General features: G+C 47.0%; 2 protein-coding genes across 4 annotated transcripts; one reads left to right on the top strand and one right to left on the bottom strand.

Moving 5' to 3' along the window:
* Nucleotides 1–1,331: 1,331 nt before the first annotated feature.
* TAF13 (TATA-box binding protein associated factor 13) lies at nucleotides 1,332–3,719 on the top strand. The gene is made up of 4 exons (XM_052704214.1): nucleotides 1,332–1,426; nucleotides 1,541–1,619; nucleotides 1,902–1,999; nucleotides 3,096–3,719. Exons 1-4 carry the CDS (start codon nucleotides 1,400–1,402, stop codon nucleotides 3,264–3,266), a joined length of 375 nt encoding a protein of 124 aa, XP_052560174.1. The 5' UTR covers nucleotides 1,332–1,399; the 3' UTR covers nucleotides 3,267–3,719.
* A 424-nt stretch (nucleotides 3,720–4,143) lies between these two features.
* Nucleotides 4,144–10,768, bottom strand: NEPRO (nucleolus and neural progenitor protein). 3 transcript variants are annotated; one of them, XM_052704171.1, is made up of 9 exons: nucleotides 10,652–10,768; nucleotides 10,310–10,464; nucleotides 8,792–8,868; nucleotides 8,520–8,651; nucleotides 8,098–8,175; nucleotides 6,858–7,216; nucleotides 6,126–6,187; nucleotides 5,542–5,792; nucleotides 4,144–5,067 (listed from the first exon to the last, which is right to left on the bottom strand). In XM_052704171.1, the coding sequence occupies exons 1-9, from the start codon at nucleotides 10,740–10,742 to the stop codon at nucleotides 4,689–4,691; spliced, it is 1,584 nt and encodes a 527-aa protein (XP_052560131.1). In that variant the 5' UTR covers nucleotides 10,743–10,768; the 3' UTR covers nucleotides 4,144–4,688. The 3 variants fall into 3 exon arrangements, with proteins under 3 accessions (XP_052560131.1, XP_052560146.1, XP_052560137.1); XM_052704186.1 differs by lacking the exon at nucleotides 10,310–10,464 and having other exon boundaries at nucleotides 10,652–10,720; XM_052704177.1 differs by lacking the exons at nucleotides 8,098–8,175; nucleotides 8,520–8,651.
* Between the last annotated feature and the right edge of the window lie 47 nt (nucleotides 10,769–10,815).

Below are 10,815 nucleotides of genomic sequence, written 5' to 3'. Positions count from 1 at the left end.
ACCTCAAAGCAGTGTATTCACTTCCTTTGAATTTACTTCTTGAGATCCCTCTGTGTTCCATCTTCTTGACTCTACTGTCTACTGGTTTTGTTTCTCCAGTGTCATCACCTCAGCTGCATCTTTTTCTTCCTCTTCTTCAGCTTCCTAAAGAAAAATCTTCTGAATAGCTTAAGTTACCAAGGTATCGTTCCCCATGATACAAACCAGCAGCCATTACTCTGCCCTAAACTGTAACTGTTCTATTAAGCGCAACAGATTGCCTGAAAGGTATCTCCAAGCATAAATGCCAAGCAAACAGGATACCTAAAGACACTTAGTGTATGTCACACTGCTTAATAAAACAGTGGTAATGTTCCACACAGTACTCCATCATTTAGGAAAAGTCCTAAAGATGTTTTAAAGTGACATTCTCCACAAGAACTCACATTGTTCAGTGCTGAAATTCAAGTTGTGAAATTCAAGTAATCTGCCATGATCCATGTACGTAGGAGGAGGAATTTACCCAAAATCATGCTGAAAAACTGAGTCAAAAAGAAACAGCAGTGGATCTCTGCAGAGCCTCCTCCTGACAGGGTATGGAACTAGGTACCGTAACTGTAGCACTTGCCTTATATTGTCAAATTTCATCTTCAGCTTTTCTGGACAGACCTATGCATCAGCAAAAGCTTGTGCCTTCTTGCCCAAGCCACTGACATGCTGAAAAGGAATTTGGAGCATTTATTTAAGATCCCTTTTCCATAAAACCTTGTCACAAAGTGACCTGTGCTCTTTCAGTGCCTCGCTACCTGCAAGAAAGCTCCACTGATACTCCAATACTATCCTAAAATGAAAGTCAGAGACTGAAATTGATTTTGAGATTTGATTTAGCATATCCACTGCTTTTCTTATCTGCAGATTCTCTAGATTTATACTCATTATGATACTACAAGTGTACAGGAACTGTCAGCTTGTGACCTGAAAGTCACAAATCAACTGCTAACCAGAGGCAGATGCCGTATTAGCAGTCTCCTAATCACTCCCTGCAGAGATAAACGTGCATTCTTTGCAAGCTTTGGGAGAAAGGAAGAGGCCAGTAAGAGTAGCACTGCGATATGAGTGCTACAGACCATTCAGCAAGGATCTTGAGCGTCAGGAGCATAGCAGATCCTGGACGTAGAATCTGTGATATAAACATAGTGAGAAAACTCTACGCGGGATCCCATGGAAAGCGTTTCTGAAAGGCAAAGACACTCAAGGAAGCCGGCAGGTCTTCAAGTGCAAGAACTGGTCAGGGCAGGAAAAGAAAGCGCCCTAAGCGAATGGTTCGGCACAACAAGATGGCAGCCCCCGTGGGAGGCGGGACGGAGCAACCGGAAGGTCTTCCGTCCTCGGCCGGAAGCGGTGGCGGGCTGTGGCGGCCATGGCTGACGAGGAGGAGGATGCGCCGGTGAGCGGCGGGGGTTGCGGGTTGTTTGCGTGGGGCGAGGGGCCACGCGTCTACCCGAAGGGCGGGAGGGGGCTCCCCGTCTAACGGCCTCCTTCCTCCGCTGTGCCCCTCCAGTTCGAGGAGGACTCCGAGGAAGCCGGCGGCGGACTGGACGGCGGGCAGGGCAAGAGGAAGAGGCTCTTTTCTAAAGAACGTGAGTCCGGGCGGGGGCTGCCGGGGCGGTGCGTTACCCGCCGTGCCAGCTGCCCCGGGGCCGGTAAAGCGTTCGGTGCGGGGCCGGACAGCACGCTGCTGTCTGACATCCCGTTCCGTGCGCGCTGCTGGGATTTTGTTGGCTTCTGCCTACGTGTTCCCTGCGCTCCTGCCTGCCGGGAGTGGGTACCGTCCTGCTGCGGTGGCTGGGCGGGAGCTCGGGATGGGAGCGTTGCTGATGTGCTGAGCAGACAGAGGCCTCACGCTGTGTATCTTCCTGCAGTAAGATGCATGATGTACGGATTCGGGGATGACCAGAACCCTTACACAGAATCTGTGGACATTCTTGAGGACCTGGTGATAGAATTTATCACAGAAATGGTAAGTCAGCCAGAGGTGGTGTACTGAAGGTGGCTCTGTTCAGCTTTGGAAAAGAAGACTGAGGGGATCTGATCAATGTCTATAAATATCTAAGGTGCGGGAGGAAAAGAGACAAGGTTGGACTCCTTTCAGAGGTGTGTGGCAATATGACAAAGGGAAATGGCCACAAACTGGAGTCTAGGAGCTTCTGCACAAATGTGCACAGTACTTCTTCACGGTGAGGGTGACGGAGCACTGGAACAGGCTGCCCACAGGGGTTGTGGAGTCTCCTTCTCAGGAGATGTTCAGGACCCACCCGGACTCCTACCTGTGCAACCTGATCTAGGGAGCCTGCTTTGGCTCCCTCTGCTTCAATGACAGCAATATTCCAGGCAAAAACTCAGTTCCAGCTAGGAAGAAATCTAAACTCAGATGTTGCTCTTTGAATATTAAGACAAAATTAATGCACTTTGTTGCACATGGATTTAGGGCAGAGTTTGGAGCCTTTAAGTAGCAGAGGAAAAAATCTACAGCTGACTTTGAGGCACCCTGTGGCATCACTATGTGTTCTGCTGACAAATGGCTCAGTTTTGAAAGGTTGTCCGCTGCGTGTGTTCTCTCAGTGCCTTTACACAGATGGGAATGCAATCCCATGCCATAAAATAAGTGCAGACGTCTGGGCCCTAAAGCTGATCCAGACACGTGGATACTACTTGAGCACTTGTGATAAACAAGAACAGAAAATAAGTGGTATTGTTTGTGGATCTCTTCTCATGAGAAGTTAGCCTTGCCTACCCTCAGCAGAACACCAGGCTTTCCTCTGATGCAGGTACTGCACACTGCATGCAGATTCTGTTTGATGCTGTTGTTTCCTCAAGCACTTTGCAGATCAGGTGTTCCCTCCCCGGTCTGGCTTCAGTTCCAAAGGCATTCCTGTAGAGTGGTACCCAACGTATATGAGGTACTGCACTTGTAAGTTCTTCTGGGACTTGGATGGCAATGCCCACATCCTGCACTTGCTGCTTCTAGACTGTTAAAAATGACAGGGAATACAGTGGGATTGAGATCAGAAAAAAACTAAAAGGGGTAGAGGAACACTGATTTTTCTCTCTTGCAGACACATAAGGCCATGTCAATTGGACGGCAGGGCCGTGTACAGGTTGAGGACATTGTCTTCCTAATCCGGAAGGATCCCCGGAAGTTTGCCAGAGTTAAAGACCTTCTGACTATGAATGAAGAACTGAAACGTGCCAGAAAGGCCTTTGATGAAGCAAATTATGGATCTTGATGCTGCGTACAGGCTTCACGAGGGCATGCTGTGGGCTCCTGTAAGAAGAAGAAATGTCATGTGTTGCTTTCAGGGGTTTATTTGAGGTAGAGATCATTGCTGCTGGGATATCTGCCCTGCCTCTCAACCTCTTGTGGTAGGCATTCAAAGCAGCCAGGTGTTACCTGATTGCACGTGTTATTCCTAACGTGTTTTTATACCATTCTGTGAATTTGAGAAATGAGCTCTAAGGATTCTTTAAAGGTGAGAAGTCTGTTTGCTGTGGGACTGTTGAATCTGGCATCTAGAAGGCCCGTGACAAGTTCTTCTTTACTTTGGTTATTGCTAGGTATTCTGTTGACAAGAAACCTGGAAAATAGATCTTGGTTAACTGGACGAATGAAGTTTTCAAGCCCAAACTATTCAAAATTCTGCTCTGTATATAATCCTTGAATAAAACAGCTCAAGTCTGTGCCCACTCTTAAGAGACTGAACTTATATTGACCAGTTAAGACAGGGCACATAAAAAAGTATGAGCTCTCTAGCATCTCATGGGCTCTGAAGTGCAGTTTCTGTCCTAGTAGACATAGCTCTGCTGTTCTCTACTGTATGTTTAGAGAACTGAAATTAACCTGTTCCAGATTTACTTGCTCTTAGACCCCTTCCTTACCCCTGTTGGGCAGATGCTCAGCTATAAAGCTGGTTTGACTTCATTCAGAGAAGTTTTTCAAATAAATAACCCCAAGATCAGGATCAGCAGGTAATTAAGAGCCTGATGGAAAGCACTAAGCATGTGAAATGGTGTTAGAGCAAGCAATAAATATGTGCTGGAATAGCTACACTTTGCTTTGCCAAGCAGGCAAAAATTGCATACTGAAAAGACTTCAGGACACTGGAGGACTTGTTCAAAGGTAGGTTTACTCTTGCAGGCTCTGGCTGTGCTTTGCCCTATTTCCAAAGCAGCAGGATTTGGTTAACTTCTTTTCACGACAAGGATAACAAGTATAGAACGGTGAAAACACTGCAAGTCAAGGCTCTTGTCTGTACAAACAGCAAGAGAGGAGTTATAACACTTTATGGAGAAGGGGCAGATCTTTAGGCCTGAGCAGCAGCAAGTGATCAGCTGCAGCTTTCTGCCTTGGGTGGTAATTAAGTGCTGTTCAATGCACAGCACGAATAACAGGTGGTCCCAGCAAAAGGGAAAAGGCACTGAGTAGGAAGTAACTCAAAGCTGCAGTCCCTGGACAAGGCTGGGTAAAAGGATAAAGATTGCTCATCTGTTTTGAACACTGTTCCATAAAAAAGGAAAAAAAAAAACTTAAAAAAAAATAAGATAGTTATTCCTTTGATAGCAGAACTTGGTGTATGAGGTACCAAGACACTTAGAGGCATTCCGAGTTCTACTTAGAAAAACGAGACATGTCTCTTCTTCCCAGTCCAGAATCAGACACCCATTACTGCAAAAATAGAATCAATATCCACATTCTCAGAATCTCTGTGCACAGACTTGGGGCTTTCTTTTAACAGCAGCTGTTTAGGAGTCCCTGCTGTACTTTGTTTCACAGAGGCTGTATGAATGATGGGACATCCTTTCCAACTTGAAGGCCTCACGATGGGTGAAACACTGCTCACATGGTCCCCAAAAAGCTCAGAAGGTTTTTGCTGAACAGTCTTCAGAATTCTCTTTGAGCACTTGGAGAATTTTGCCCTCCTTTGAAAGAACCATGCCCCACGGTACTGCCTTGGCCAGCGTGTGTTCTGTGAGCCATGCAGGAGGTATTTACAGAGCGTTGTTTTGACACAGCACAGTTTCTTCTGCAAGCTTAAGGGAAAGGCAGATGTACAAAAGAGAACTTTAACAGCTGTTACTGTTACTTCTGGTCTTTTCAGAGATATAGATATGGGCATTCTCTTACCATTTCATTTGTCATACCCAGGAAATGAAACAGTATCTTGTACAGTGGTAGCCATAGCATTCTCAAGAAATCTGATGCCCTTTACATCATCTAGCATCATTATACATGCACATAATCTAAGCTGCATTTTCATCCCCCCTCTTTATTACATATTCATGCACTTAGTAACTTTTTAAATCCTCTCACAAGTGAAGCTAAACAGAGTATTCATATCAGCAGTTCTAGTGACCTGAAGGTGTGATTGTGCTCAAGCTCAAAAAAATAGGTTAGACCACAGTATTTCTCTGCCTTGTAGCAAAACATGTGAAGTTAAACTATAGAAAGTCAGATCCAGAACCCCCAGACTCAGCATACCTGAGTATGTTATATACTCTGCATACCTGCATCCTTGCGCCTCCACGTGGTGCAGCCGATTGCTTTTCAACAACTTGCTGCGCAGAAAATAAGCTGCTGATTTGAGTTTATTGCCTTTGCACCACAGAATAGCTTTTCTGAGTGCCTCTGACAGCTCACCAAAAGATGCAGCTGTTTGAAACATCTGTACAAAAGGCCCAGCTTGCTGCAATTTTGCCACAGAAGAGGAAAGTGACACTGATGCTTCTTTAAAAGGTTTTGATGTCGTGCATCTACCCTGAAACAAAGAACAAAAATAGTTGGGTTTCTAAAAACATGAGGTGTCTGATCCTCTGCTGGAGTGGAGCAAAGCACTGTGTTTTGCATTTCTTAAGGAGAGACACACAATGAGCATTTCTATTCCTGTCTACTGACTTCCTCTCTGGTCACTTCATTTGACAAACCAACAAGTGCTTTCATAACAGAATGACCTGTTAGATGAGTAACATAAGGCAAGGAAAGGGGACATCTTCCATCATACAGGTATCAAGTGCTAGGCTCTTTAGAGCAAATTAAAAAAAAAAAAAAGCCAACAGAAAAGCAAACTCCTGTAAAATGGTGGCATACAAACCCTTTGTACTGGAGGTCTGGATGGTCTAAGCAAACTCTTCACATCAAACCACAGGTGGTTCCCTATAGAAAGAGAAGAGTTCCCATTAAGCAAAGAGTTTTAGGACCTTGCACAAAGAACCTTGCACAAAGACACTGTAATGCTTTGCCCTGCTGAGCTCTCAGCTCTCCACTGTGTCAGCAGCCTCATGCCTATACCCAGCACTTAGAAGCTTTTCATCATCCTGCATGGTAACTAGCAAGGGATGAAGAAGATGCAGATTTACAGATGGCTGTAAGGGTGAGCTTGCATGTATAAAAGCTTCATGCACATATCCAGATGCATGACTGTCACTGCCAACCATAGGCCTGACTGCAAGAGAAGACTGCTAGTTCTGGGCTATGTGCCCTCTGTATCATAATGTTACATACTCGTCTGGACTTTGCATCCCTTGCCATACTTGGGCCCCAATTACACAGAAGCAAGAAAATACAGGACCTGTACACAGCATTCATTGCCTGCTTCTCTCTTTGCTGTGTTGTTTAAAAACAATTCTCCTTCTTCCCCAGTACTGACATTATCTACAGCTTTATAAAATCAAGGGTGCATGCAGCATTCTCATCCTCTTCCAAGGACAAGAGAGGAGAGTTAGTACCAGAACCACACTGGGTAGTAAAAGTGCTTGGCTCTGTTAGACAAAGCTGTAGCCAGTCTCAGATCTCAGAAACCAGTAGCGCTGTGGCAAGACTTTACCTCTGCTGTCTCTGGTTGCCAGAACGGGTTCTCCAATGTCATCCGCAGGGATGCTGTGGTTTTTCACAGCACTTGCAGGGGTCACAAAACCTCTCTTTTTCCCAACCTTTGACACTGCTTCTGATGTGGTTGGGAAGAGCTTCTTCAGCCAGCTGGTAGGTCTTTTTGCTGTAAGCATTTTAGCTTTTTGTTTCTTCACCTCAGAAGAAAGGTTAACTCCAAGAAAGCTACTGATATCAGAAGGGAAGGTAAATCCCTTGATGTAAGGCATCTGCTGGGTCTCAGACACCAGATGAAGTGATGTTGATACCACGCCATACAGGGAGATAAGGCTCTGCAGTACACACCTGTATTGAATCCTGAAGGGAGAAGACAAAGGTGTAGATTCTCCCCTAGCAAGAACTTGTGCTTATATTCACTGAACAATTGCCTTGAACTCAAGGGGAAGAGTTGACTATAAAAAAAATCACATTTCAAACTGCCCTTTCCCTTTGTTCTCCATTCAGTAGAGGCCCTTCTCTTTACATTCCATCACATTTTCCTTTAATACCAGCCTGAGCCTCTCCTGCCAAAACACCTTCTATCTTTCAAGCACATTCATGACCACAGCACAGGACTGATGTGACTGGTCCTACAGCTTTGCAGAGTGCAGGCTCTCACATCATGCACAAATCATTTCACAAGAGGTCTTTCTAATGAGCAGTGCACGTGGACTCAGGACACTTGTGCTTGCACTGATGCTCTGTGTTTGCTGGGGAAAAAGAGATTTCTTATGTGAAAAACAATTTTAGCAAGTTCTTGTGCATAGTCCTGTTACTTCCTCAGTTACAGGCAGTAGTTATTTCTTAGTGCTGCTCTGACCAGAACAATGATTTTCCAGGAAAATTATTAGTGAGCAACTTTATCACAGCCTTTCCATGTCAGCATGAGGCAGATGTACTGCTTGCTGCAGAGTGCCAGATGTCAGTGTCTGGCAGGCTAGCAGTAATGCTGTGTTTTTATTAGCACCCCAAAAAGCTTATGATGAACAAAGAACAAAGCCTTCCAAAACAGCACTCTCCACTCACACAACTCTTCAGGTGCTAGAATCGAGTCCAAAAGGATGGAGGGATCTCTGATTTATAAGATCTTTTTCCTCTCTCCTCCTAGCTGAATAAAGCTCACTCAGCAGCAATGCTCTAATCACAAGCTTTCTCCCTGACAGGCATGTCAAAAAGACAGCAAACTCAAATACACAAACCATAGCCTGCTCAACAAGCCTGAAGCCACGGTGTTCAAAAGTATGAATTCTTCTGAACAGAGATGTTTAACAGACAAGCTGAAGATTACACCAGTTAAGGTTAAAGAATAAACAGTATGTAATGAAACTTGCTGAACACACCAACTACAGGCAATTCACAAGGCAATATCCTGAATAATTTGGGAGATATGTATCCAAACTTTGGGTTTCTCAAGGCTGGAACAGCAGCCAGCCAACAGCCTGAGGTTCCTACCTAATAACTTGAAAATAAGATGTCTGGCTATCAAAGAATCTTCAACATGCACAAATGAATTGCACAGTGGAGTCCACCAGCGACACAGAGCCTACAGCAGACCTTACTTTGGCCTCGTGAAGTGCTGCCGGTGAGCTGTAAGAATGTTTACATAGTGAAAAAAGGATACAGAAATGCTTTACAGCAACAGTCTAGCAGACGCAGTATGAGCTTACAGCCTCCCAGCACCTTCACGGCCACCGTTTCCAGCATAGGCTGGCTGGGAACTAAGCACTCCGCTTGGGCCTCGGCTTTATTTTTCCTGTGACAAGACAAGGGCAAGGAGACATCTGCCATCTAGCATCTGCAACTGAATCTAGCATAGAAACTGAAGGAGGCCTTCAGTTCTGTAGGCTGATCAATGGGTAGTATTGCATACAGGGTCACGTATGCAATACCTACCTGGGAATCAGTTCTGCCAGGGTTTCAATGCAGCCCACCAAGTTCATTTTCCACAGGCGCTTCAAGCATTGTTCTACCTAGGAAAAAAAAAGGGAAAAAAAAAGAAGAAAAAAAAAGGAAAGTCCTTCAGCTGGTGTTCTGAGAGACACAAATGCCCTTGTCTAAGAGCAGTCAGTATTTTAAGTGACACCTTCCCCTCATCAGTTTAATAGCAAATTGCAGGTTTGTGTGATGCAGTCATGTTCCCATATCTGCACTGTGCAGAAGAGACCCCTTTATCACCTTACTGTGAACAGGAAATTAAAAGCAGGAGCAGGTCACTGTTCATTGGCACTGCATGGTTTCTCCTGCAGCATATAAATGGAGTTCAAGAAGCATTTAGACAATGCTCTGAGGCAGACGGTCTGATTTTTGGGTGGTCTTGCATGGAGCCAGGAGTTGCACTCAATGATCCTTATGGGTCCCTTACAACCCATGATATTCTGTGTCTCTGTGATAATGCAGCATGATGGGGATAAAGTACAGAGGTTTCTGAAATATTAACAACGGAATGTGTTTGGGATGTAACCAGTCTTTCAAAAACAATAAAGAACAAATGAATCAAGAAGGTAAGAATGACTGCTGTTTTATTTCAGCACAGTTATTTGAAGACTATGGCAATCCCTTTACTACAGAACTGCTGAAGAGTTAAGCTTCTGCCTTAGGAGAGGCAGTGCCCGACAGAACAGCCTGCAGTTGTTCTTCCACACACAAACCTCCCCCCTCCCAACTGAATCAAATAGCATGAGGCTCCAAGACACACCAGCTGAAATAGAGCTCTGCTTTGCACGATGTCCCAGGCCCATTCCGGGACCAGTGCATGGTGTGCACAAACCATCTGTGGTTTTGCACTTGGGCCAAACGAATCCTAGGTATCAATGAGCAGACCTTGAGAGCAGCCCTGCAGAGAAGGACCTGGGGGTTCTGATGGATAAAAAGCTTAACATGAGCCAGCATTATGCTCTTGCAGCTCGGAAAGCAAATGATATCCTGGGCTCCATCAGAAGAGGGGTGGTCAGCAGGAACAGGGAGGTGATTGTGCCTCTCTACTCTGCTCTTGTGAGGCCCCATCTGGAGTACTGTGTCCAGGTCTGGAGCTCCCAGTACAAGAAAAGTACTAGAGAGCTGTTGGAAAGGTCCAGAGGAGAGCCACAAAGATGATCCAAAGATGGAGCACCTCCCCTGTGAGGACAGGCTGAGGGAGCAGGACCTGGACAAAAGAAGGCTGTGGGATGACCTCATTGCAGCCTTTCAGTACCTAAAGGGAGCCTACAAACAGGAGGGGAATCAACTCTTTGAAAGGGTAGGTAACTGCGGGATGAGGGGAAATGGTTTTCAGGTGAGGGAGGGAAGATTCAGGTTGGATGTCAGGGGGAAGTTCTTTACTGTGAGAGTGGTGAGGTGCTGGAACAGGCTGCCCAGAGAGGTTGTGGATGCCCCGTCCCTGGAGGTGTTCAAGGCAGGTTGCCCGCCGCTCACCTGCTGCATAGCCAGGTAAGGCCGGTGCCGCAGCAGCCTGCTGTGGAAGACGTAGAGCAGGGCCCGCAAGACGCGTCCCTCGGCGGCCAGGCCCGGCCCGGACAGCCGCTTCAGGGCGCCAACGCAGCGCCGCCGCAGGGCCGGCAGGCAGCTCACTGCGAACGGGAGGCACTCAGCAACGGCCGCGCGCACCGCCGTTCCCCACGCGCGCTCCCCGCCCCAGACTCCGCACGCCCAGGGTCGCCTTCCCCCTCCCGGCCCTCCCCGCGGCCTCTCCGGCTCCGGTGCTCCGCCCCTCCCCACTCTATCCCGGCCGCGCGGTCCGGCAACCGAGCCGGGGACCTGCGGGGTGCTGGGCGGTCACGGCCACCGCGCTGCTGCTAGCGGGCCACGGCACGTCCACGCGGTTCCACGCCGCCTCGGGCGCCGCCATCTTTCCCTGTGCGGGGCGGCGCTGCGCGGGGCGGGACATGCGGGCGGGGGTGCGGTCTGCACTCAGTCATCCC

Source organism: Tympanuchus pallidicinctus, unplaced genomic scaffold (genome assembly GCF_026119805.1).
Source record: "Tympanuchus pallidicinctus isolate F22 unplaced genomic scaffold, pur_lepc_1.0 scaffold10, whole genome shotgun sequence".
Taxonomy (NCBI): Eukaryota; Metazoa; Chordata; class Aves; order Galliformes; family Phasianidae; genus Tympanuchus; species Tympanuchus pallidicinctus.
Note: the sequence above shows the minus strand (reverse complement) of the source record. Positions and strands in the feature narration are given on the sequence as shown.

Coding starts and splice junctions, on each gene's coding strand:
- TAF13 (XM_052704214.1), top strand. CDS start 1,400: ATGGCTGACGAGGAGGAGGATGCGCCG. Junction 1,427..1,540: donor ACGAGGAGGAGGATGCGCCG/GTGAGCGGCGGG, acceptor GTGCCCCTCCAG/TTCGAGGAGGACTCCGAGGA. Junction 2,000..3,095: donor TAGAATTTATCACAGAAATG/GTAAGTCAGCCA, acceptor TCTCTCTTGCAG/ACACATAAGGCCATGTCAAT.
- NEPRO (XM_052704171.1), bottom strand. CDS start 10,742: ATGGCGGCGCCCGAGGCGGCGTGGAACCGCGTGGACGTGCCGTGGCCC. Junction 8,652..8,791: donor CTGGCAGAACTGATTCCCAG/GTAGGTATTGCA, acceptor GTCTTGTCACAG/GAAAAATAAAGCCGAGGCCC. Junction 5,793..6,125: donor CCAGACCTCCAGTACAAAGG/GTTTGTATGCCA, acceptor TCTTTGTTTCAG/GGTAGATGCACGACATCAAA.